Raw genomic sequence first — 27,427 nt, forward strand, 5'->3', positions numbered from 1 at the left:
CCAGACATCCACCAGCTGAGGGATCGTACCGTTAATCATTCTTGAATGATATCATCACTTGGGTATTTACTTACTAAGGGATGAACCATTGCGGATGAGATCCTCTTACTGAATGCAATTTATTGGCATGCTAGGAAAACGTCTCTAGACAGAATCTGATCTTGGATCAGTTAATCAGTAGGAAGAATGGAATAATCTGAGATAGCTCAAAATTTCATACTACTGCAACACTTATCCATAGGATGATTTGCACTTTAATTAATGGTAAAGGTGAGTGCTGACTTATATCCTCACCAGTATTGTGGTGTCGTGTCTTCTTTCTTTTTTTATGAAACCATGCAGGCCGTACCGACGCGTGAAAACTAACGGTGGTCTAGCGAACACACCATGGGTCGACAATTCGTGCAAGTGGTCGGGCGGTGGGCTACTTTCTACGGCTCCCGACCTTGTGCAAATGGCCAACCACCTAATAGATATATACATGGGACGATTTCAAGCCATGGAGGAGCTCGCCGTTGTCTCCCGCGACACCCTCGTCAACTGCCTCTGGCGTCCTAACCGTGGAACAATTCAGGGACATTGGCTCCCCGGTGGCCTCTACGGTCTCGGTTGGTTTGTTGCTCGGTAAATTTGGAAGCACCGCCAGTGATTCGCTTCCACATATTTTGCGTAGAAAACTATTCGTATTCTTTGAACGCTCAGTTGTTCATATTTCAATGCCCCTTCCCCATTTATTTCTCGTTGGATTATGAGTTCTGTTATATTTTCATGGGATAAAAGTTGTATTCGAGTGATGTAGACCCGTTACTCTTAAAGATAATAGATGTTGTAATTTCTTTTTTATCGTTGTTATTAGTTGAGGTTTTACCGTCATGGCTAGAGTAATTCCCGCCCAGTGTGATAGGCCGAATCTCTGTACATTAGTAAAAGGTGTCTGTGTCTCTAGACGTTCAACCACTCCGGCTGATAAGACAAACCTCCCTACTCACCCCGATCGTCTCTACGTGGGCCACACGGGAGGAGCCGTCGGTTTCACTTCCATCCTCTTCATGAGTCTCCCAATCGTCATGACATCAAATCGGGAAGACGCCGCTGCCACCTGCTCAGTCTCTCATCTGCCCTCAATTTGTGTAGCCATTCTCGTGAATTTGGAGAGAGCGAGGGGAATCGGTGAGCTTGCCATTCGCTTGACGGAGGCATTCACCGCGGCCCTTCTTGCTCCTCAAGTCGGATCGTGGGCGTCAATGGCAATTAACGAGGCGCCCGTCCCGGTGGCATCGCCGGCAGCTGCTGCGTAATGTCTCTTGCTTCGAATTGCACCTTATTTTTATATGTTCTTTTTTTGCTCGTGTTGAGTCGTACTGATTGTGGCTTTTCAAAAATAAACAGTTTGACAATTTATGCACAATTCTAGGGTAGTTGTGGGTGGTCCCACTTCCATGGATGATGGTGATTTCGGTGGCTATGTTGCACTTGAAGTCAACCTTGGTGACGCAATAATTCCTACTCTTTCATACTGGAATGTATTATCTGCTTACATGAGGGCTAGAAGGTTATGGGCATGAACCGAATCCCACTACACTGACGTGTTGATAGGATCCGCACATACCCTAGAGCTCTTGTGGCCGGATAAGCACTTAAACGAGCGACTTACTGTGAGGCCATTTCCTGAGCTTCCCGTTGTCTCTTCTACATCGGTCGCAAAGAGATCTCGTAAATTTACCCAACCACGAGACGTCGAGGGTTCTGACGAGTAGAGGGTGCTGTCTACTGGTAGCAATGCGTGCCGCAGACATTTTGGGGATTCTTGCGCCTACTATTAGCTGCGTAATAAATTAAGTTGGAATGGGATTAATCTGAGAGGTGGTGAAAGGGTCCAAACGATGCTTAATTGGGAAGTACGGACGCCGAGATTTTTTATCCCAAAGGCAGTATTTAAACAACAGGTCTCAATTCTCGGTATAATAGCTTTTGACTTGACAAAATCAAATCCCGCTTTGCTTGTAGCCTATGTATATACATAGAAATTGGGTGTCAGTAATTGCATCCATCATGGCTACCTTCTTTTGCGACATGAAGTTAACCAATAGACAACTTTACAGGGGCTTTAAAATTATGCCTAAATGTTAAGACATTACGGAATACATAGTTAATAAGTTTTTATTGAGCCGTTACCATTAAGCATCCCATATTATGGATCAGTTCAGTGATTAGCATAAAAAATTTCTATTTTTTGGGTTGGTTATTCCAATATGTTCGCATTTGAGCCTGGAAGCAAATTAGATGTACTTATCCTGTTACGTTGTTTTAAAATCAAATTTTTTGTATCAGTTTTTAAATTTTTAAAATAGTTTTTGCCCATCTGCAAATTTTAGTTTTGAGGATTCATAATTTGCGATCGTTTCTGCAGCCTATTTGCAACGCAATAGAAAATATAGATTGATCAGCACTAAGAGAATAAATAACGCATCAGATGGCTTTTGAATGATAAATTCTGCATACGCCTGCTAAAAATTATTAAAACTACTCGCCCAATGCTTTTACTTTATCTTCATGCCTATACTCAATCCCGCGATACATAAATGAACTCCTAATAGCGCTGACTTTCTTTTGATTGGAAGAATGGGAGATGTAAATCTCGCGAATATGGATGTTGAATTGCGGAAGAAATTGGCTGAGTTAGAAAAAGAATTAGTTGAAGGTTCGCTCTTTAAGTGCATCCATTGTCTTCTCCTCTTTTCGCCTAGAACTTGTTAGTTCTATGAAGTCTCTATCAGCTGATCCTCGTCTTTGTATTTTACTCTTCTGGTTACTCTATGCGCTTCCCACTTAGGGTTTTCTGGTGATGTGTTAGCAGAATGTTCGTAATAGTGGGTTCTATGGCAATGTTTTGCTAATTCACAACTGTTGTAACTCAAAAAGCAACTCATCCTTGCTGTCGCATAAATTCAAGACCATAATTAAACGTTGGCGCTTTTATCAAACTGATTTGTTACTTGGGCCGCATACTCGCTTATATTTTTGCAGCGTTTTAATGTCTCAGTATGTTTCTGCTCTTTTGTTGGTGCATTTGCGTATTTTTTTTTTTTCTTGTTCTTTTCCACCTGACAGGTTTTAACAGACCTATTAATCCTGGAAAAATTTCAGTTAATGCATTTTCATGTTCAGTCAACTTTTCAAGGTACTCTGATGTCTTGCACAGAATCTTTGATTCACTTTTTTGGCTTTATCTGCCTCTCTCCTCCAAATAGGTGACATAACTGAAAAGGGGTACCAAAAGAAGAAGGCCAAAATTCTTGAACAATTTCGTGTCCATTACTACGAAAGTGAGTTTTACCTTGAGTTACGCATTTTCCACCTGCTAATCATGCCCTTGTTTAAATTATGCTGTGAAGGATCGGTAGTGCTACTGATTTACAGCACTTTACTATTTGATAATCTTATTATCTAATAATTTCGTACGTATATTTGTCTATAATTCCGATAGCTTCTCTTTTTTAAACCCTCAATTAAACACTAACAGACTAACCCATCAAAGCAATTCAAGCCATGCACGCATTGCGTGACCTAGGTGAATCTCTGTGTGAATTTTTTGAGAATGTAAATTATTACCACTAAGGTTAGCCAGAAAAATCAGCGTATACTCTGCTACACGCTAGATACACGGGATTCGGGCTTCGTACACACCTCAAACCCTCACCTGCCCCCAGCCGGCAGTCGACCCGACTCCCCTGTCGCTGACCCCGCCACTCCCGCCCTTCTGCGCCGTTCATCCCACCACCGATACGCGCGTGATGAAGTTCGCTACCGATCGGGTAATTTGCCTCCTTCATCGTAGCGTTTTCTGCTTCCCTGCTGTCCCGACAGTGATCCATAGTCGACCGATTAATTGGTGACTCTAGGAGCCTTTGATTAGCATAATTGCGCTGTTAATACGCCACTGTCATCAACATACTATCTATCTACATCGTCACTTGTTTCTATTTTGACTTGAAGAAGTAAGAAATGCATCATTTATGGGACTGTCAGTTGCAGTGGTTTGTGGAATAAAACCCTATCAGTCTCCCTGATCGATATCCGATTTTGTGTCCTATTGTCAGTTACTTCAAAGCGTAATGTAATGGTTGCTCTGTCAAATTAATTCAAAATCATGAAATTGGTTACTTTTGAAGCTCCTTATTTTGCAGCTGTCTCTCCTGAACGCAGGTTATTTTCAATCTCAGCGGTTATGTTGGCATTAAGTCAATCAATCAATCCATCAATCCCCTCTTTGTGGAGCTGTTGCGATAAATAGTCTCTGTTGAACGCCTATTGTTCAGTGCACGATTAATACGCTTGAGTGTGTAACACAAAGTGGAGGTGTTTCGTTTTCTGATTTCAATTTCCGCCAGAAATTCGCGAAGAAGCAGTTAAGGAAGCCCTTCAAAAGGAGCCCCTCATCTGCCTAGAGTCCCTCCGTCCAAGCAAACGGCGTCAGCAAAACACTTGCATCCCCGAGCCTGGTCCCTCTCACGCTCGAAGTAAGCACTGCCCGTTGGATGTGATTGGTATCTTTGCACCTCCAAAACCTGGTTCACTCCTTCCTTTCTTCCTTTTGCAGGCGAAAGTGAATCGGAAGCAAGTTTGGACACATCCTCCCAACGATGCCCTCAAGCTTTAAATCCTCTTTCCGTATGTTCACTTTCATTCCACTTGATTTCATCGCCAACTACGGTGGAGTTAATCGCATTAACTCTTAACACTTTCTCTACTACGGTCTGTCTCAGAGCCCAACATCATAGTCTGGTGTTTATTCCAATTCAAGTGCTGTTTCGAAAAGCGAAATATATCTTTACATTTTTTGGACCAGGCGAACATTCCATATCTACTTTTTTGTTTCATTTTCAACCTATCTGTTTGGGACAGGACCTTGCACGACTATTTTTCATAGACTAGTAAAGAACGATTGTCATATGCTTTTGACGCATGGCTTACAGAAGAAAATTTGGGCTTCACGCATGTGTCGCTGCTAACAGATTTGGTGGATAGAGCTTGGATTTTCTCTTGATTTCACACTTCCTATGGAGTAGACCCATAATTAGCTGTCGAGCTAGGATCTTTAAAATAAAAAAGGGTTTTGTTGGTAAGAGGGTTGCCCGTGATCTCCTGAACTGTGCATTTCCACTGCTACTGCTATTGGCGTGCGGACTGGTCACTGCTACTGAGGTGACTCACCGTTCACCGTTTTCTTTCCTTTGTTCCAGACACGCTTCCTTGCACATGCATGTACCTACATACGTAGTCAAGATATTGCCGTTGGGCATTTTGTTTTCTTCTGATCAAAGCACACGCCTTTGCTCAACAAAACTGACACGAAGGTAATGGCTTACTTGCTGGGGAATGTGAACTTTTTTAGAAAGTGGGCAATCAAAATTCGGAGAGGGTGGACGTTTTCTTAGAATGTCATTTTTCTTGTGCCTTACTAATAAACATACAGACGCTGTGTAGCTTGGGCTTCACTAATTCTCCTGCCACTTGACTCTTAGCAGCAGCAGCACCAGTTTTTGGAGAACGCCGATGTCTTTCACAAAATGTCCGACCCCACGCCCGTCACGAAGTTGTCAAATCTGCGGATTGCAGACGGCACAACGCCCACCGCCACCACCTCCGCTACTGCTATCTCCGCTTCGGCTACTCGTCCTCTGCCTCCCCCTGTGGGTCTACACGCGCAACAGCAACACCCCTTCACTGGAGCTGAAAATATCCTCCCTTCAAGTGAGTCTAGCTTTCTCTCTCCGTCCCCTTTTGGGTAATTAAAAGTTGTAGCTTGGATGTTTTGAGTTTATGGAGGAAAAGAACAAGCTTAAGAAAATTAAAATCACATTTTCCTCATTTCTTCCACTAACATCTGTAAAACTATCCCATAGTTTAATTACCTCTTCCAAGATTTTGGCATAGAAAGATTGGTTTGTGCAACCGAGCCATTCATAGGGCAGACTGCTTCACTTCATCATCGGTGGTCGGTCGATGTGTTTCTTTTACTCTGATACATGTTTTGTTCCCGAAAGAAAATGATGAATTCTGGTCTTGTCGCATGTAGTGATGCGATGCAGAAAATTTCAGCCTTCCTAAGACGTTTCTTTAGCTGCACTTCTTTGCGGTGCTCGAAAATGTATACTGACTTCAAGCCAAAAATCATTCGAGAATGGTCTTATTCACTGTTTTCCTAGAAAGATTGTTCTCTTGTGAATTTACTTTTAGGCTATGCACAAGATTAAGCGCTCCATGGTCTGAATAGGTATGATTGCTGTGGTGGTGATTGGGGAATTATTACCATCCGGATTACCATTGACAGAAATTTTTGGAACTTACAACACCCACTTAAATCTCTTACTAGGGTTGAGCAACTCAGAGTTCTAACACTGTACAGCTTTGCTTGTAGTCTTCTGCACGAATAAAATATCCGCCAGTTCGGGTTCAGTGCTTCTGTTGGCAGGGAATTATCATCACATACATGCACATGCACGCACTACCCTTGTATCTTTCCACTTTGATTAACGGTGTGTGAAATTTGCCGCTTATTTCTACATGCAACATGCCTTTTTACGTGTAATTTTATAATTCTCGGTTTAATTTAAACGCTCCTCGTATCTTGCTCCAGAATCTGTTCCGTTACTTGGTTTCGCTTCCTCCACACTGTTTTTGGGTATCGTAAAGCAGCCTTGGTGACGGTGCTCCATCGCACTTGGTTGTTTTGAGATGTGTAGTTTCTTAAAGAAATGTGCCCAAAACCGGTTACCCGTCTGCTTTGACCAAGGGTTGGTGAACAATAAAGACGCCAGCAGCCTTTTATCTGCGTCGACAACAGCGTTTTCGGGTTAGCCTGCCGTTCCCTTTATGCGGTCAAAAAGGACTTAAAATAAAGGTCCATTTTAATATTCCCTAGCTGATCCACTTCTTTTGCAAATAAGAGCGTATTTTTACGTGTAATTCGTCCCCCTTTTCCCTCCCTTGATATCTACTGCTATAAAACGGCTTTAGTGACGATGCCTTATCAGAAAAGTGCGTTTCGGGTGTTAAAGGCTTTGAACGCCCTACAGATAGACTCTTCGTTAACTCGGAAATTTGGCTGAATATTAACTGAATTTTTTCTAAGCAGCTTCGGTCAGACTTTGCAAGGTAATTTATTTTTTTAAAAAGACTTACTATAAATGACGATTTTTCGGAGCAGCTTTATCAAAATTGTATTACTTTTCTTCTGTCTTCTTGGCGTTCCACTTTTTTCCCGTATTATTGAAAATTGTTTGGTGTCTGGTAAAGGATGTGAAGTGGGTGGATGTTTGTTTTCCTTTGCCTCTTTCACAGTATCATATCAACTGGGCACAATGTACTTTAGCCGCATTGTAATTTCCCTGTTTCCAGCCTCAGAGGAATCTTGACCACTACAACCATCCAGCTGTTGTATTGGTCGGGTATAGCACCAAAACCCTGCACTACCAAGCTGACTAATTCCACTGCCGCTTAAAAACTTCACAACTTGTGTTGTTATCCTCCTCATATTAAGGAGATCCCACATTTGCTAACCATCGTTTTTGGGACGCACGACTTTTCTTTAACAGTAATTACCGCAAAATGGTAAGGAACATGATTTTGAGCATCAGCTCAAGTTATCATCCATCTTACCACTTTGTCATCACATCTTCGATCCTTATGCACCTTCTGTAGTCTTCAAAGGTTAGATGTTTTGGGAAGGCAGTTTTGGAGTACCCGTAGCAGTAGCAGTGAGACAGGCTAGCTCCACACTCCGTAAATAGACTACTTCTGCCTTCTCTGTTTCCAACATACCCGGTCACTAGCTCTGGTAATTTACCTTCAATCGAGGTTCATCTTCTCGATGCTTTAGAGTTCTTCCAAGGAAAGCTGTCCCTAGCGAGTCGTTGAAAACACTAGCAAACCTAGGGGGGAGGGGAGGGGGCCTGGGGAGGAAAATAGCCTCAGCTTTGGTAAGCCTATTTCCCTTGATGCTACCAGCATTACTTCTTTTCTCCAGCCTACATCATTTGTCCCTTGCCATACAAATGTATAAATGCATACCGTGTGCTCCCTTTTTTGCGCATTCCAAGGCATCCTTCTTTCAGTTAATTGCGCGTTTGATCCAAACAGGGGGGGGGGGAGTCTCTTAATTGCCTTTCACCTTGAAGTTGAATTGTTAAAAATCGCCTTTCAGTTTGGCACTCTTGAAGTTTCAGTGGAGAAGGGAAAGAAAGGTCAGGCTTTGGCATTAGTCATCCCATATCTAGTCGCATTTGCAATAGCAACAGCAGCGATCTCTGTGTGTTTCCCCCTATTCCTAGTCAAGCTAACATCCAATTTTGCTGCCTTCCCCCGAGCATTTGGCATGAGTCATGTACGCCACACTTGGCGTGTGTTTCAACCCTCACTTCCCAGGGTTGGTCTTCTGAGCAAATTTTGTTCCTTCAACCCAACAATTTTTTACCGCAACTAGTCAGGCATCGCGTAACTAACGTGCTTTACCTTGTCTCCAAGGTGTTACCGTCTAATTGTGAGACTAGGCTGCTAAAAATACTTCAACGCATTCGTTTTGTCTGAAGCACGTCAATTGTCAAGTTTTTTGGTACTGCAATCCCACGCTCTTTTAAAACACAGTCTGGCAACATTTGCTTTACCAGTTTCGTTACCAGGGCCTTGGAGCGGACTTGACCACCTGATCCAATTGTCATTCTTTTTTATCATTTTAAATCTCCTCAAAAACTAGGCGAATTTTAATTTTTCTCGTTACAAGGACTCGCCACACCGACCAACTAATCTATTTGCAACCTGGAGTTTTTGTAAACTGATAAAACATTACAAATACAATGTGTGGGCTCGGGTAAGAAAACCAAAATTAACGTGTTGATTGTGCATTTTAGTATGTAGTCGTCATCTTGACGGGGCACTGTTTTGCTCGTGTCATTTCTGTCAACAGCCAACTTGACCTGTTAAATTCAAAGTCTTGCATCGTCAGGATGGACTGGGACACGACAAACCATTTGATTGGGCGAGAAAATTGCGCTCTTCTAGCATCATTTTTACCTTGCGTAGTTTTTGCTCATTTCGGCTTCATCAAGAATTACTTTTATTTCGATTCGTCTTGGTGCTCTGAATTATTCAACGCGTGATTAGACCCTTTTCTGCTGCTAGTTTAACTGCTTTGTCCACTTTATTACTGTCGCTGTGTTTAATTTTGCACTTTTTCTCCCCGAGTTGATTGTCAAGTGTAAAGCTCAATTTGATTCAGTGATATTACGGAGAAGGAGCGTTTTAAATTTGCGGAATAGTTGGACAAATTTGAAGGAGTGAAAAATGCAGTTCTTTTTTTCCAGGCGGTTCTCTCCTATACCTATGCACTAATACCCAGAAAGCGGCTTTCGCCTTAAGAGATTTGTAATTATGTCATTATTATTCTTAGGATCATTCGCCTGCCTCGGGACCCAGCTATTTATTCACAGAAATGGCCACCGAGGCTGTCAAGTTTTGTTTTATAACGGAAGATTTACATCATTTAAACTTATTGTCACCGTACTGTGCTTTTTGAAGTCTTCGGTAGATACAAGCAGATGTTTCCTGGTTTAGACAAGAAACCTCTATTACCATACACTCTTGCGTGCCCATGCACGCACTGCTACTATGGTCTGCCATCTAACCTCGGCTAGCGGCGTCAGGATTGAACTGGACTGTTCTGGTCCACGATGTGTGTCCTGACTATAATTGTGCAAGGGGTTACAATTAGCACTTGCTACTGCACCTAGCATCATCATGGTAGCAAGCCTCATTAACTGCCCATGTGAATCTTAAAACATGAAGGATGTGATCTATTAACATCCCATTTCCGTTAACATCTCTATCTCATGCGAATGAATTCTAAGTCCTATTTTTTCCTCATGCAGTCTCTCGCGCAAGTTCTAGTCAGACCTCCCCACAGCTCCCAAACTCCGGTGGAGGCGGAAGTGGCGACAGTAGGCTCCTCCGGCCATCTCTCACCTCTTCAGTTTTGGAGGTCATTCCCAACCCCCAATCGATGTATCAGAGCGGTCTGGTGTGTCCCTCTCGGGTGTCTGAGAAGATTCAACAACTCGTAAACACACTCAAACGACCCAAACGCCGTCCTCTACCAGAGTACTTTATTGACGAGGACGACCAAATCCTCGTTCAACCTGTTGTCGATCCCAACGCTCCGAAACCACTGGGTGCGATCACTGAACCTCTCATCGGTGAAAAGCTCATTGTATGTGGCATTATGGTTTGATTGCCGAAGTGAGGGAATGGTTTTTCACACATTTGTTGCTGTTCCCCTTCTTTTAAGGTTCCCCCAGGTCTTCCAAGGAACATTGAGTCAGCTCTGCAGCGGTATGCTAGTGTGATTGGCAAGACACCTGCTCTCACGTGTCTTGAGCCTTCGGGACGTTCTACGCAGGTCCTCTCCTATGCCAAGCTGCTGCAGGTAGATTCCAGTTAGAATGTAATTAAAAGTATCGCCGATGGTCCAGTTGTAAAGTCATATTTGTCAGTGTTATGTTTGTTCTGGTGCTCCGAAGATGTAATGGGGCGGATCAGTAAGTTTTTCGCCACACAAAGGCGAAGACGTTAGCTGCTTAGGCGGCACTGGGTGGAGTCACTCTCTGTAATACTTGTGTGTGCGGACAAGTCGGTCTCGCTTGGTGTTGCTACTAGTACAGTGTTCTGGGCCGTCCTTGTAGGCGTAGGCGGGTTTTATTATGAACGTACAGAGGGGCTGAGAGACTTGTCGCCTAGATGGCCTAAGCCATGGGTCGGATCGGGTCTTCTAAACCTTGTAGTAAATGTTTTTTTATACCGCGATTAAGTGAAGTATCAGAATAATGCCCTTGAAATATCAAAACACTGCGCTTCTGACTTCCATGAAGCATTAATTTCACGGAGTTCGTGATTAACCGGTGTGATTTCCTTCGTCGTTAAAATTTTAATCTTTAGGTATCGTTTAATCTTAAATTGTCATGGATTTCGTGGGACCCTATTTCAATGAATTTCCTAATATTTCAGGAAAAAGGTGTTAAATAATAGGTGTCACAGTGTAACAAAATAAAACCTTTAAATCCTGCGTTTTTATTTAGCTGGTTGTTTGAAATAAGCATTTCATCTCACGCTGGTCCGCGTCTACTTTCACAGCGCTCCAACCGCATAGCCTTCCTCCTGCTAAATAAACTCGGTCATCGGGGTGGACAGAGCCTGAAACCTCGGGACCGGGTGGCGCTGGTCTACAGTTCCAACGATCCCATCTCCTACCTCGTCGCCTTCTATGGCTGCCTTCTTGCTAGTGTCATTCCCATTGCCATTGAAGTGCCCGGCGCCAAGAGGGTAGGTCTTCTCCCCTCTTCCTGGTTTTTGTCTGTGGCTACCGGAGTTACCTGTGGTGACAATGCTTATCACCCTGGAGGGAATGTCACCCATTTTATGGGATCGGCGAACTGTATTGAAAGGTTTGATTTGCCGAAGTTTGGACGAACAGGCAGATCTCGTAGTAAGGTTCGCCTAAAGTTACGTGGAGAAGTTGCGATTTTCTCAGACTTATGTAATCTGCGTTTAGTAATTCAAAAAGGGGTTTTAGGGTCATTTTCAATCAGTTTAAATTCAACTGGCTGCGTTAGTAGCCATTGGGTGGAACTCGGATTTTCTGGGCTTACCGAAGAGCGTCGCATCAGTTTCGCTAATTCTTCTGCGGTGAGTTTCTGCAGCTTCGGTAATTCGCATCAGATGTTCCCTCCTTCTGTCCTAATTTTGCCACCCAGTCAGTAAAATTAGAGTTTTTGTTCATTTGGGTTGGGTTCGCTCACTGTTGTTATCATTTTTCCCTTTCAGAATCGCCTCTGGAAAAAAAGAGAGGAATGACAATTATTAGCGTATGGGGAGGGGCTGGGCCATTGCAGCCACAACGATAAGCTGACGGCATAATCCCCATAGTCTGAATGACTCGCATAGTTTCACTACAGGGAGTGCTTACATGACGTCGGCAGTTCCTTCTTGTGGGACTTGTTTTAGCGTTTCCCACACACGTACACACATCGACCATGCGAAGTAGCTGATTTATTATGCTCCCTCGTCCCCTACCTCTCCATGGGCGCGCTTGATGATTGCGAGTTCCACATCCTTTTAACGGGCTAGTCATTCAGCTTGATGAGGGTGTGTTACGTGCTTCCTTCCTATTGGTCCGTTCTCTCCGCCTTTTTGCATGCTCACGTTGTTGTCTGTGTAAAAAAAAGGCATCTCTCCTCCTCTTGATATGTGTTTGACTCTACATCCTTCGCTAAAAAACAGTAAACGATACGACGATTTATCTCGTCTCTGGCGGAAGCCGAGTTTATTATCTGCAATTTCTCCCACTTTCCTGTCCTATGGAAATTGTTGTGTTGCCCTTTGGATGGGCTCTTTTTTCATGCAAAGATAACAACGCGTTCATTATTCATGCTCGTTGGAATGCTTGAATGATATTATCATCGACCACTTCTGCTTACATTTCTCCAACAATAACCAAAGCTTTGCTCCAACTTCCCATTGGCGAATTTAGTACCTTCGTTAGGGTGACATGCGTGACGCCCTGATTTTCTTCTCTGACCCTCCACTTCATACATGTGGCACAATCGCTTAGGGGAAACTTATTTAGATCGAAAAAAAACAAAGTACATCATGTAATTAGAACAATGCAATATCTGGATGGTTCTGGTGGCAAATTTCTCTCTGAAATTCGGGGTTTCAGAAGTCAAACCACTGCATTGTGATAAAGAACGGAGCAATTTTTGGCGATTGCAAATTCTTTATTTCGGACCTTCCTTATTCAGAACATTGCCGTCGTATTTGATGGTCATGTTTATTGAAACGGACCGCACTTGAGTGCTTTCTTTGTTCATACTTTAGCAACGCATTTTCGAGTAATCCCTTTTTTGTGTTCAGGGATACAAAATATTACTTATCGACATTTCGTTCTAACTAATTAAAATAATGTTGGATGAGGAGAACTAAAAACGGGGTGGTTTAGCATTGTGTTGAGACATTTTTTTCCTCTTAATGATCATGAGCGCTTGATACGGTTAGATAGGCAAGAGTGAAGTGTCGAGCTTGAAGTGCCCTCTCCTAAACTCATTGCATTGTCTGCTGTATCGTGTGAGTCAAATGGGAGGGTCTTGTAGTTGAGTTCCCGAGATTACTTTTGTTCTTTTCTCTGCTTAAAGTAGCTGCGGAACTGAACCTCTCCGTATTCTCGGCACTGAACTAACAAGTAAAAAATGCCTTTATCGATGATGTTGACGTTTGTTTCTGATGTTAGAGCTAGGGATTTCTACTGGACACTTGCTGCATATATTTCGAGTAATCATATGTTCCGTAGCTAGCAATGTAATTAAAGTATTTCTGCTAAAGTAGAATTATAAGTTGATCATTTGTGTGTTGTCTTATGAAAGCTTTAACCAGAATATGAGTTTCCTGCTGGACAGTCTGGATGTATGTATTATGACTATGCACTGTGCTTCTCTATCAAAGATTTGGTCGTCTCATTGTTAATAAATCGACATTGAAGTTGCTCTTAAAACATTGTGTTGCTATAGGACAGCTCGTGCCAGAACATGGGCTTTCTACTGAGCAGTTTGGATGCTCGCGTGGTGCTGACTAACGACCAAGTCTACAAGTCCCTGTCTCGAACTTCAGCAGGGGATATCGCCCCCCTACCTGGCTGGCCACAGCACCTCGCGTGGATTAATACCGATCACCATGGTGGCAGCGGTGGTGGCAATACCAAGAAGGCGCCCAAGGACTGGAGCCTTCCAGAACGCCTTCCACCCGAGGAGACCATTTACATTGAGGTTGGACTTTGTTACTTTTGTATATTTAATACAATACTGGCGGTTTCGTACTCTAGACGCTCCAAATAGCCATGAATTTGGAATGCTAGATGCTTTGCCATTGTTGAGTATGTGGCTGTCTTTGAAGCACGAGGGTGGTTTGATTTATTTTGGCACCTTTGGGTTTATGCAGGAGAGAGGGAAATCAAATAGCTGATGAACTACGATGATTCTTGTTATGAAGGGTTAACTGATGCAGGATCAATGCGCGCACATCTTATTCACCAGACATGGAAGCTTAGAAGTTCTTCGTTATGGCCTTTGCCCTCTGTAAAATACGCCTATTGCCTCATTACTGAATAATCGGCGGTGTGCCTTGTAGTCAAGTTCAGAATTAAACATTGTCATACTTGTATAAATTTAGTTATTCTGAACCTGTCATCTTTGAATGCCGTTCAGATCAGTTGGTCATTTCCAGAGAACTCCGTGATTGATCAAATCACCTTCCTATCTTGAGCATTTTTTTTCCTGTCAATTACCTTGAGGTGTGCAAAGGTTGTCACTAGGTCTATCCATCTCGAATCCATTCACCTCTCTTCACATCTCTTTATTCATCCATCACTGGTTTTTCACTTCATCCGTCTGCGCACGTCTTAGCGATTAACGAAGTTACCTAACTGTTTGATTCCCGGCAACTTTGAGTTCGACAATGCCGTATTGCTAACAGTTTACCTTCGATTCGGGCCCGGCCGTTGTATATATGATGGTTCCTTGCCGATCGTTTCCCAAATTGTTCGTTCTCACTTTTAGTACACCTATGCAAAGGATGGAAGCGTTCGAGGGGTGATGGTGAGTCGAAAAGCGGCTCTGGCGCACTGTCGGGCACTTACAGCGGCCTGCCATTACTCTGAGGGTGACGTAATGGTCTGCGTAGTGGACTGTCGTCGGGAGGCCGGTCTATGGCACGCTGCTCTATCTGTAAGCTCTATCTAGCCTGTCTGTAATGCCCCAGCATTTGACTGTGGCAATTTTCGGATGAGTTATTCCTCATCCTTTCCAGAGTGTTTTCAACGGGATGCATGTCGTGTTCGTACCTTTTAACGTCCTTCAAATGGACCCGGGTTCTTGGATTCGCATGGCTACCAAGTATCGCGGTAAAGCACTACTTTCTTCTTTAGACGGTGAAACTTAGCCCCTATTCATTGTTTCTTTCTTCCCATCACATGCAGCCTCCGTCGCAATTGTTAAAAGTCGCGATCTTCACTGGGCTTTACTGGCGGAACGTGAGCATCCCTACTGCAATCTCTCGTCTCTTCGTGCTCTACTTGTCACTGATGGTCATAACCCCTGTAAGTTGTTTTGTTTCGTTGCTTAAAGAAACAGGTTGATCCACAACAAATTTTGATTTCGTTGTATTTCTGTTGTCCTGGTTAAAGAGGTTATCAGAAAATTAGTTGTCTCTCCGACAAATATTTTGCTATCGCTCACTAGAGCACTTTGAATGGCGATAACGCGTCATAATTGGCCTCTTACTCTTTTCAATTGTTTGTCTAAACTGTGGTTCTATTGAACACCCCCATTCAGGCACAGGTAGTTAGCTTCATGGAGACGCCCAACCTAAATTCATAAACAGAACACTGGATTCACTTGGATTTTTTGCGGCTAGTGGATTATTTACTTCTGTGTTATTCCTGAAGTAGTTAAAAAGATAAATCAACTTAAGGATAGCTCTGTTATCAATGCTCAGAAAACTTGACAGGCCAAGAGGATACGTGGCGTGAGCTGAGCCTCGTGTCCTTTCCCAATTTTGGCCCCTCAGAATCTGGTTTTACTACACTAGCAATCATTTTGCGGAAACAAACTTGAAGGTTTTACCAGCGCCGACGCCAACGTCAGATATCGTCCTCTGATTTTGATGTTTGATGATTAATCAAACTAACCTGGATTGTTCTTTTGGAATGAGTTTCATCATCGCTACCACCGGTATTGCATCGCGAGTCACCTCTGTAGATGTGATGAGCCTAGAAGGCTGTAGGCGGGACGGGCCGACGTGATGCTAGGATGGTTGGGGACTTAAGAACCCGTAAAGTAAAATGCTCAATCCCGGCAGCAGATCAGTAGCCGAATCTCTGACGACTTAAAAGATCTGTTTAAATGCAAACGACACTTCAATTACAGGGTCTCTCAATTCTTGCGACCTCTTTGCGGCAAAATTCAAGTCTCGAGGTCTCAATCCCAACGCCATCTGTCCCATTGCGGGTAGCTCGGAGACTCTCACTCTGGCATTGCGCCGACCCATCCTACCAAGCAGCGCGACAGCGCCTAACACCGGCGGTCTGTTCGGCCTCCACTCGAACGGTGCACCTCGTGGCGTCCCCACCTCCGCTGCAGTCCTTCCACCCACTAGTAACGCCAGTCCACAGCACACGCTTCTCAGCGGTAGTCCCGCTGCGGCCGCCGCCCGTGGAATCATCTCTATTCACGCACTGAGCTACGGTGTCATCCGGGTGGACTCAGAAGACTCCTTTACATCACTTACTCTCCAGGACTGCGGTCAGGTTCTTCCTGGAGGTTAGCTATCAGTGAGAGGTGTCTGAAATCAGCCTATATGATAGATTTTATCCCTCTTGAGATTTGTTGTAAACGGTCATATTCTGTCAAACACATTTAGCACTTAGGGACTTTAACACACTGTTTCAAAGGAAAGTTGGGTGCTTAAATGCTGAACCCTCTTGATGCATGAATTGTGTTTAAATAAACCAAATGCTTCTAAAATCGGGTAGTTTTTACCTTCCAGCGGCAATGGTGGTGGTGAGTCTGGGCCCCAAACCTACCATATGTCGAACAGACGAGGTGGGTGAGCTTTGCATCGCAGCGGACTACGTTGGAACGGGCTACTGGGGTCTGCGTGGCCAGACGGGCTCACATTTCTGTGTCCAACCTGTTCATGAGGATGGTCGACCAGTGGTGGTAAATATCAACGCTAGTGTAACTGCCACGGCTGGGGCACTGCATGTACCTACTACCGCTTGTGTTGGGGGCATTACCACCACGACCTCAAAATTTGTTCGCTCTGGTCTTATCGGCTTCCCAGGACCTGCCTCATCGGTAGGTGCCTCCATTTAATCCTAAATATTTCCTGGTGAGTTTTTTTCTAAACATTCGCTGTTTGGGTGGCTCGACTTCATTATTCCTCCTTTGAGCTACTTTTTTATCCATTTTTGCAATGGAGGTTTTGGGTCGTAGCATCTGAGTTACTCCAGAAAGCGTTATGAGTCGTACGAGCCCAAAGGTACAGTAACGTATTTGCGACTGAATCGCGGTGAATGGGATTGTGAGGGTAATTGGAACAACTATCATTATCGATGATCATAAAAATATTATTTGGAGGAGTTATGATGAGTTAGTAGGATTTTCGAGTTCAACAGTGATCTATGTCATTGGTTTTTCTGTATCAGATAAACAATGAAGATCGTGCGGTTGCTGACGTGCTACATGCTGAATAGACTTTTACTAGTCTTTCAATACGACTTATCTCTGCTTAAAAGGCCAGTGAACTCGATGGGCGTAGTTTTAGCTTTTGCCAGCTTTACGAGCAGATTCTAACTGACTTCAAAGGTGTGGAATGGCAGAACGCACCTCTCTCAAATTGTTTTAACACGTGATTCTGTCAACAAATCACTCAAAGATAAATGTCAGTTAATTAAAATGTTTCATCGTGATGGCAACTAAGCCAATTCATCCCAGTAAGACGTGCTAGGAGATAACAGGTAGTAAGCCTCAAAAACTAGCAATTTGTCGGCTTCTTTAGCATCATAAACACGGCGTTGATTTTATGCGGTTCGCTCACTGGCTGGCTGACTGCTGTGATGCGAAACAGTGTTTTTGCTTTTGTATGACAATGCGCTTTAAGCGGGCGAACATGTCCAAACGATTCACTGCTTGTCCCACACTTCCACCGCATTCACTACTCAATCCCCACTGTACTGTATGCACATGGCTTTGTGTGTGTTTTTTGGCCAGCAGATGCAATTGTGCAGTGAGAATTATGCACTTGCTGGAGCTCGTACAAACGCGACCCAGATCCATTTACTCAGCACATGACGACTTGAAGGAGTATATAAAAGATTTCTTCTTCAGTAATTGCTCGGACTTGGACTAGTCAAAAGTTGGGAGAAAGTGCTATCCTTACAAGCCAATGGCAGGCCTCATACCACAAAGATTACTGTGGGAACTCATCGTACTTTATGATGACAAAGAAGGTGATCATTTTTCATCCTCTGTATTCCTCTGGTGGCAAATATGGTCTTTTCTTGGCAGCCAACAATCACATGATCGCAGTTAAGAGACAAAAATCGGCGACACTTGAGTTAATAGGAATAGAGAAAGGATGATAGTCCTGCATTGGTGATGATTTCAAGCACTAGCTTGTTCTAAGAGGCTTTTTTGTGATTATCTGATGCTTATTTCGAAAAAAATTTTGTGATTTTGTTCGGTTGTCTTATAATTTGCGTCATTTTGCGTCAGTAAATTGTGTTAAAGTTATTTATTTGAAAATATTACGTTTTAATCCGGATCCAGTACTGATCATGACACAGATAATCAAAGCCACTCTCGATGGCCGACAAGATTTCAATAGTAGATTCAGGGGTTCACGACGGAGCAAGATGGTTTGAGCTTACCAGCCGATATATTTTAACGTAAATTTTATTTGAACCAAAAAATGGTTGCCGCATTTCTCTAAATCGGTGCTAGGATGGCATTTGTATTACTCCTAAAGATTTTATGAGAGCTACAGATCAGAATTTACTCCCTGAAGTCGTAGTAAGCCATACCGGCATGTCAGATTAATTTACTAACGCAGGGAGGGATCGAGGGATCTTAGGCTTGACTGAAAGGCCACGCTGTTTAGTGGAAGCACAAGCTCTGGCGACTGCTGAACCCTTAACGTTAAACAGTAATTCATTACAACGCACTCTTGAACGTCGTGCTCTAAACCTCCATTGAGGTCAACAATTAGCGTGTGGTCCGTAACTAAGCGCAAGGTAGGATCGAAGATGATAGAGAATTACCAGAGAGTATGTTGCAGATTGGTGGTAGTACATGCAGTGAGTTTGGTAAGGGTTTTTTTAGAATATCGCATTGCCTTCACGGCGAAATGCCTTCGGGAAGGATTTGTCTGGATCATTGTGGATGGTGTTCTACGACGCGCACACGCTTCGTGTTTTCCACTTTTAATGGTGGCATTCACCTACAAGCAGCGTTAGAAAAAGAAATACCACCTTTTTTTTTATTATGATGTCAACTTTTCCTTTTAAGAAAGTATAGTAACCTCTTCCTTAATATGAGTTGTAGTTTAGAAGTGGGAATTCCCCTTTGGTCGACACCATGTTTACTTTTCTGTAGTGAGCCCCTGCAGATTCAGCTATTCACAAGAGGCACTTTTCTTCTGTAACATTTGAATCTTGCAATTAGTTAGAGCTCTCTTTCCATCACCATCAATGTAGCGTCTCGGCTCTCCCTTGAAGACATACCAGTATGAGAGATGTTTTATTATTGGCGCACGTAGGGACCAAGAGCTATCAAGCATGGCTTGAGGGCTTTGGTGTTAAACGGAAGGATAGCCTAAAATGCAGTTGGACAGAATATCAAATTGCCACATACTTTTCATTGTAAGCGTACAGATGGGTTGAGAAACAGGTCACACGGCCTCTTTTCATTGTCTGAAAAGGTTTATGTGGATTAGCCGATTAATTGAAAGATAAAGCAGACAATAAATTTTCCAATTTTCTGTAGGAGTTTTAGAGATGTCAAAATCTAATGAGACCTGTCATTCTCCCATGCAATTATCTCCAACATACGATCCAACCCTTCGTTGCTTTGCTTGATGCACCATCATTAATTTATACGGTCTGGCGTTGAGGATATAATAGTCCTTACGAGCTTGGAAAGCGGATTGCACAGTGGCATGCATGGCAGCTGCTTCATTTATTTAGGGGAAAACGCTGTCACCGTGTTGCGTCAATAAACTTTAGCATAAGCCGGATGTATTCTTTTATGCGTTCCTCCCCCCCTCCAACCATCTTGACGTTTTGGGTTGCTAAATATAGAAGCATGACTTGTCTTCCCCCCTCTTTGATGTATGCCTTGGTCGTCTGCCTTTTGTTTATTACTATGGTGCGTGTGTGTAAGCCCTCCGACCTTTTACTAATGCGACTTCAAATCTTGAGTGTGGTGATGTCGATGCCGACTTCAACGCCGGCACAAGGCTCTCATCATCAACTCAATTATCAGACGGCCATTAGCCGTATTAATGGCAAAGCAGCAGTGGCCTGGGTTGGTTTCATGGCTTGCGTCGGTTTGCTTCACCTATTTACCTCCCCATGGTATCCATGATCTCGAAATTACCAAGTTTTCTCTGTTTAAGTGCTTACTTTGTGTTATCATAAGTTTATTTCATCTTTTATTTTACCCATGTTGTTTTTTTTAATTTAATTTTTTAACCCACGTGTGAATAGGTGACTACCCTTTGTCTAAATTACCATGGTTAGTAGATGAGTGATCAGTTTTAATCTGTCCTAGAGGCGAATACACCACACTTATTTGTGGCTGAACTATGGACTATGACCTTCACAACATACTGGTTGACGGTTTGAAAACTTTTTTTATAGGCTGATACTATTATCATGATTTATAATCTGCCTCGCTTTACCGATGGATTTACGGTAAGGCTTTCCGCTGAGCCAATTGGAATGAATTTGTAAAGTAAGGGAGTTGAAAACAAATATCGCGTTGGCACAAAAACGAATGAAAATTAAGCCAGTAAAAGTAAACATTTAGGCACTTCATTTATCGGCCGTAATGCTAAAGCACTAGTGTTAATTTTGTGGTTGCTTCTTCAATGCACCTCATAAGGCATACAAATTTGGAAGGCGTTTCTTTTTTCCATTATCGACATTTTGAAGGGCCAGAACTTCATGCTACTGGCGCGAGGGTCGAGTTACGAGAATTCCAAAAGGACAACCTAAAATGATAGCATAAAATCTCAATAGATGCAAAGTATATCAAAATCTGGACCTGACTTAATGAGACAGTTATTCCTTCTTGCATTGTGTATCCGTCTAACTGTCCTCCTGGACTTTGTTCCCTCTCCGAGCCAAAGAATCTTACCCGAGTTGTTTTGTAATTTTACTTGGTCACTGATTATACGTTTTATTTTATCGGAGGCTGGATTGGTTGAACTTCACCACCCTACAGACGTTTTGAGGTGTTTGGTTGTAAGTGTACAGAGGAGTCGGTTAACCATCACCGGAAATGCCTTGGTGACTGAAACACTACGCCACGGAGAGGAAAACCGCAGTTAATGCGTCTGCTGACACAGTTTCAGATGAAAATAAGCAGTACTCTGGACATTTACACCTTCCTAATAACTGCTTTTCGAAGCCTAAAAGTGTGATAACCCGTTCTATCGGCTTAGACTCAATTAGTCTCTTTACAACGCTCGATTTCGTACAACTAAAACGGTCAGTAATATTTGTGAACTATAAACTTAGGTGTGAAAGTCGGAACTTCACATGCACATGACGACGGTGTTAGCGAGTTTGGAAATAAGTATTGTTTCGTTACAAGACTGCTTCGCACCCTTTATCTTCTAATTGCAGGGCGGTCTCATATTCATCTGCGGCTCCATCGACGGCGTCCTAGCCGTGGCTGGCCGACGCCACAACGCCAATGACATAATCGCAACAGTTATCGCAGTTCAGCCCACGAAGATTGTCTACCGTGGTCGGTAAGGTGGCGTTTGTATGTATGTGTGTCAGTTTACTCCTGTTCTCACCCTCCCTATATTTACATTAAATGTCACTGACATGAGGAAAATTTAACGCTGTGTATGCGTGGATTCGTGCTTTTTACTTTTTAGCCTGATTTGGGCCAGTTTGGCGCCACCCACTCTGATCTACGGGTTGTTGAGCCCTACAAGGTTGCAATCTTGTATCACATTCGGCCCGCATTTGATTCACAGGCAATGTGTATGCGCTTGTGTACATGCGTATAGGTGTATTTGCACCATTTGACTCATTTACTAGCTCCAGTGATTCATTGGTGCTGAGCTTGTGGTCCTCGTTTCTAAGCAAATGATTGTCAAAACGTATATCGATCACATTTTAGCTTTCATAATATATTCGTCCTGCCGAGAGCCTTGATTACCATACACCTATTATATACTGGTTTAGACTCAACCAATTCGTTTGCGACAAAATTTTGGTGCCACCAGTATTTACATTTAGGGACAAATGTGGTGCTTACAAGAAGCTGATTGTTGACGTGCAGAGCATTGATATCATCGTTTTATGGATGAAATTGGCGTTTTTCGGTGTATTTTTAACCAGCTGGTAGGCTGAAGTTGTCTCCTAAATGCCTTACCGGTCCATAGACCGACTGGACAGCTCCTAGTATGGGTAGTATGGGGTTGGCTATATGCCGTAGGTGTCCACGAATGGATCTAAAAGATCCGTTCAAGGTCAAAGAATCTATCCTTCCCACCCACAGAATTGCCGTCTTTTCGATTGAAATGCTGAAGGACGAGAGGATCGTGGTGATTGCCGAACTGCGCCACGGCTTCTCGGAGGAGGCCGCCTTCTCATGGATGTCGCAGGTCTTGCAGGCTGTTGACAGTATTCATCAAGTCAGTGTCTACGCCCTCGCTCTCGTTCCACAGAATCAGCTTCCTCGGGTGCGTCTACGAACTCATGCTTGGTCTCTATCGTTTCTACGATTGACGCCTCCATTAGGTCTTATCACACTTCAATTTCAATTTCATTATAATTTTTTGTTCTGGTAGCAGTTGCAAGTTAAGACTGGGTCAGTCCAGTCAAATCTAGACTCAGCTAACCAAAATTGGGTGTCTGGTAAAAGGTGCTTAGAGCGTCGAACCCGAACCCGCGGACATCTACCTTTGTCTGTGGGGTAACTCGAGTATAGCATGGTGATAATATTTGATTAGTGTAAACATTTTGTCTCTTATCCTTCAAGCCACCGTGTAGAAGTCTAGTCCTAAATAATCGACGCTTGATTTTTTCCCTGGTCTCCATGCCCCCGGTTTGGTTTGAATGCTGCGGCACTTTTGCCTAATAATTCCCCGTTCCTACCTTCGGCAAGGCCCATCAACGCGCTGCTTCTCCACTTTTTGTGCGTCGCAATACCTAACGCTTTCGTCGTTGTTATTCTCCCTGATGTACAGTCCTTAGGCAAGAATACGAAGGCTGCGTTTGTGTTGATTTTGTCTTTCTCCCCAAAATGGTAATAGCTTCAGGGTGACGTTGCTGAGGTGATTGATCTCAAACTGAGGAGGGAAAATTTCCTGTCTATTTGAACAGAAGTCTTAAGTTGGTTTCCTTTGTCCTGAACATTACACTTCGATTATTCCCTCGGGTGCATGGCAATGGTGATGCATAAGACCGGATTTTATCAAGTTAAGACGTAGTTCTACTTATCAAAAATGTGGATATGACTCAATAGGTAATGGGGTATGTAGCCATTTTTTGATCTAAAGTGAAGATATTCGAGTTTTTTATTTTACTGCATTGATGGGTTTCAGCTGAAATGATGTACTGCTAGGAGGGAAGATTCTCGATTTCAAAAGTTCGTGCGGCTTTCAGTATAGCGCATTGGAATGACTTGTCAAATGTGTGAGATTATTTATACGCATGCATTGACTTTGGCAGGTGGATCAATCGGAGACAATCGTTTTCATACCGCCACAGAAATCGCCTGAAGCGGTTTAGGATGGGCGGAGGGATGATACTACCTCATTCTCCTAGTGATTTCGCTTATTTGTACGCCTTAGGATTATGCAGTCATGTTATTGAATAATAAAAGTGAAATTGCAACAAGGGTAGGTAGGCAGGTTTTTTGTTGGATTTTAGAGGCAAAAGCTTTCATGGAAGATGACTGCGTCAAGCTTGTTTTGTTTGGAAGGGTTGATACTTCATAATACTTCTCCGAATAACATGTTTAGGATTTCCGTATGAATTTGTTTTGCATTTCACTTTTGGTTAATTTGAGCAGAAATTATTGAATACTGGTTTTCTCTCATGACCTGCTCGTAGCCAACTTCACCCATTTGTGACATATTCTTAACCCGTCTCTGATAACTAGTTGCCATGAATTAGGAAATAAACAAATCGACTGAGTTTAGAGCATTTTAACAGATTTAAGATGTTCAATTAGTCAAAGGACAATTACACTTTTTTTGCTTTTTGGGTAGCATTACTCTAGTGGAGCATTTTTTATGAACTGTGGTGACCGGTCGCACTTTTAAATGTCAGGTTGTGAAATAATAACTATTAAGATGACATATGCATGTATATCAAACTTCGTTTTGGTCTCAATCCGTATTTCATCATCCACGAAATGGGAATGGTGATGAGGTGACAAATTTACATCAATAGCGCATGTGCGTTTTCGAATAGGTAAAAATAGCGCAGCAGTTGGGTGTATCTAAACCCTCCGGCAAGGCATTGACAAATTCGCTTTGCATTTATGAAGCACTCCTGCTCCTCTTCCTACCTTAATGGCGCATCTTCTCAATATGTCGTGTGTAATCCAAAGGCCCGATAAAGCAGAGGTATACACGGTACACTCCTATATCTTGTTGGGTACATTGTACCCATTCAGGAAAAATGTTTTTTTTGTGTAGCTGTAACAATCCTCATTCCCTTTTGTCCATACGCGACATAGCAATTGGGTGATATTGTAAATTTAAATCGGTTTCTATGGCTCTTTATAGTTTATATATTAGAAGTAAATTTCATACTGGCACAGGTAATTAAGTGGTTACTGATGTAGCGATCAGTACTGCCTCCTTGCCTCCATCTGTTTTGATCAATCGCGATGGAGATAAAAGTGGTGACTTCGTATTTTCGTATTTGAGGTCCACTATTCTGGTATTAGTCAGTCGTCTCTTAATACATAGCTCTTCGAGGCATCTCGGCGGCCATGAGAAGGTATACTCAGTCCGGAAGTATTTTTGTTGTTGATCAGCGGAAGGCGCGACACATCACTGGCATGACATCAGTTTGCTAACGGAAGTCGCAGAGAATATGGGGTCTATGTCGTTAAGAAAAACGTCGTTTTTACGTTGTCCCGCTTCGATCATTGCTAGTCTTTTCGTGAAATTGGATAAACTATGAGATAATGAGAAAATGGGGACCTTAATCCACTCCTGTTAATGCGCTTCGTATCTTTGTAGACGCCTTTCGGCGGAATTCACGTGCACGAGGTGCGTCGCCTCTTCTCCGAAGGCCAGCTACACCCCATCATGCTGCTACTCTGTCCCCATTCGGCCATCCAGAACCTGCCTCAGCCACGCACTCAACCGCCCACCAGTCTGGTAGGTGCCTCGGCAATCCTCGTTGGCCAGGTGGTTCAAGGCGCGCGTATGGCCGAGGCACATGGACGATTCATCTCCAATGCTGTTCATGGCAGCATGACTGCCCTTGGACCGGGGGCTCCTGATCTTGGCGTAATTTCCTGTTTAGCTGCTTGATCTGTTGATCCAAAGCCATCTTTTCATAATGAAGGCGCCTGTTTTATACGGACCATACTTCTCCTTCGTGCAGCCACAAACAGTGACAGAGGTGCTGCTCTGGCGAGCAACCCACACTCCCGAAGACCGTCTCTTTAGTGTTTACAACGCCAAGGGCGCCGTGGTGGCCGGTCTCACATGTCATCAGCTGCATCAGAAGGCCGAGCGGCTAGGCAGCCTGCTACAGGAGAAGGGCAATGTTAAACCCGGCTCTGTCGTAGCTGTCATGTTTATGCCTGGTGAGTGACCTTGTTTCCCTCCAATGGAGGCGCATGAGTCATCAAGCTTATCGTGTTCAGCACTGCCTCTCTCATACGTTCAGCCCAATTTAAGTAACCCATTCTTCTTCGCTAGCTCACTCACCACCATCGTCAAACGTGATTTTGATTGCTCTTATCACATTACTGCGCATCCTTCGTCGGGGTTTTGGCCAGGTGCAGATGATGACGTCGTAGTTGTGTCGCGTACCCTTGGCTCTGTTAAAAGGTCAAGGACTGCTATTTCCCTCCCCCTTTCCTTAACCTATTAACAAGAGAGGGGTTGTGGATATATGGGACGTTCTGCTTATTTTTCTCTCTCCGTGTGGCTGTTAGATTGCAATAATCCACAAATTCCGTGCCAAACGGCTCTGAGTCATGCTTTTTCTCCTTTTCATTTTCCTTCCTGATGTAGTATCGGTGTGTTGAAGTTGGTAGTGGCTGAGTGACTCCCACATGTAAGTAAATATGCTCCTGATTGAATCTTCTCTTACCCCAGGGATCGAGATGGTGTGCGCTTTCTACGCCTGCCTGTACATAGCCGCCATTCCTGTGCTAGTGCGACCGCCCCAGCAGCCACGTAGTCCAGTCGTCGGTAGCGGAGCCACCGCTGCTTCCTCCACCTCCTCTTCAGCTCTCGGTACCTCCGTCAGCAGTAGTGGTCTCTTCGGTGGCTCTTTGATAGACCTCTCCGCCAGCCGTACTTCTCTCGAACCCTCTCCACCGCCAGCACAAATTTGCTTCGCCGACTCCGTCACAATGGCGTGGAATGTGGTCTCTTCCGCGCAGGCTGTCGTCTGTCTCACTCAATCATCTGTGATCAAACTCATTAAGTCAAAGGTGGAGCATTCAAAACTCACTTAATTTTCATCTTAAATTAGCCAAGCAATGCTTTCAAAATAAACTCATATAAACATATGATTTCATTAACTCGCTGATTTACTTTATATGGACTGGTATGGTTAGAAATATAGCCGTGGCGCCTGTTTATCTAAAATTAGTATCCATGTGCTACTTAGGAGGCCGCAGGCCGCATCCCCATGTCTAGTTGGCCTCAGCTTCTTGACTACGATGAGACGTGGCGGAGGAAGTTGAGTACAGTCTACCTGCCTCACTCGCCCGACACAGAGGTGGCCTATTTGGATTTTACACCTTCTACCACAGGTACATTCCATTCCCATGCCTGTTTTGTGAAATTGAGAGAGGGCGCATAATTGTGTACCACTCCTCCTCGTACCTCCTTTTACAGGTACCCTAACGGGCGTCGAGGTGACTCACGCCGTTGCGAGCGCCCTCTGCCGGGCACAGAAGATGCAATGCGAGTTCTACCCGGCGCGTGAGTTGGTGCTCAGTCTGGAGCCCTACAGCGGTCTTTCAGCCAGTCTCTGGCTCCTCACCTCCATCTACTGCGGTCATCACTCAATCCTCGTCCCTCCTCAAGTCACTGAGGTCGCTCCTGATCTCTGGCTCACCCTGTGCAGTCAAGAAAAAAAGTAAGTATCGTCGTCTTTCTTCCTCTTCTACTCCACTAACATATATGAAGTTACATATGCGCGGTACCCCGATTTTATCTTCCTCTCTTTTGGTTTAAAAGAACCATTTTTAAGGTCATTTTATTTCTATGACAGGAGTTTTGGTTTGCTATTTTTGTGTATTTGGTGCCGTTTGCCCTTGTTTCAACCTTATTATCTGCACTTCTTACTTCTTCCCTTTTTTCCCCTTTTTGTCTCATATTA

The 27,427-nt window shown here is 43.6% G+C and overlaps 1 protein-coding gene across 1 annotated transcript in view; it reads left to right on the forward strand. All coding sequences in view use genetic code 11, as the record gives it.

The window, feature by feature from the left end:
• The window catches only part of EGR_08814 (Disco-interacting protein), a gene marked incomplete at both ends in the record, with an annotated part of 39,190 nt that overhangs the window by 2,218 nt on the left and 9,545 nt on the right, over nt 1–27,427 (forward strand). The window contains 26 exons of the mRNA XM_024498063.1: nt 343–624; nt 947–1,294; nt 2,622–2,701; nt 3,252–3,326; nt 3,660–3,815; nt 4,392–4,520; nt 4,601–4,671; nt 5,535–5,754; nt 9,927–10,264; nt 10,343–10,480; nt 11,185–11,541; nt 13,614–13,868; nt 14,658–14,825; nt 14,908–15,001; nt 15,077–15,196; nt 16,026–16,181; nt 16,239–16,418; nt 16,645–16,955; nt 20,040–20,183; nt 21,509–21,636; nt 22,398–22,581; nt 25,099–25,371; nt 25,469–25,673; nt 26,191–26,531; nt 26,711–26,855; nt 26,941–27,184. Coding sequence (XP_024347535.1) covers nt 343–624; nt 947–1,294; nt 2,622–2,701; nt 3,252–3,326; nt 3,660–3,815; nt 4,392–4,520; nt 4,601–4,671; nt 5,535–5,754; nt 9,927–10,264; nt 10,343–10,480; nt 11,185–11,541; nt 13,614–13,868; nt 14,658–14,825; nt 14,908–15,001; nt 15,077–15,196; nt 16,026–16,181; nt 16,239–16,418; nt 16,645–16,955; nt 20,040–20,183; nt 21,509–21,636; nt 22,398–22,581; nt 25,099–25,371; nt 25,469–25,673; nt 26,191–26,531; nt 26,711–26,855; nt 26,941–27,184 — 5,142 coding nt within the window. The remainder of the gene's footprint in view (nt 1–342; nt 625–946; nt 1,295–2,621; nt 2,702–3,251; nt 3,327–3,659; nt 3,816–4,391; nt 4,521–4,600; nt 4,672–5,534; nt 5,755–9,926; nt 10,265–10,342; nt 10,481–11,184; nt 11,542–13,613; nt 13,869–14,657; nt 14,826–14,907; nt 15,002–15,076; nt 15,197–16,025; nt 16,182–16,238; nt 16,419–16,644; nt 16,956–20,039; nt 20,184–21,508; nt 21,637–22,397; nt 22,582–25,098; nt 25,372–25,468; nt 25,674–26,190; nt 26,532–26,710; nt 26,856–26,940; nt 27,185–27,427) is intronic.

The sequence above is a fragment of the Echinococcus granulosus genome (genome assembly GCF_000524195.1).
Source record: "Echinococcus granulosus chromosome Unknown EG_S00120, whole genome shotgun sequence".
In the NCBI taxonomy this organism is placed as follows: domain Eukaryota; kingdom Metazoa; phylum Platyhelminthes; class Cestoda; order Cyclophyllidea; family Taeniidae; genus Echinococcus; species Echinococcus granulosus.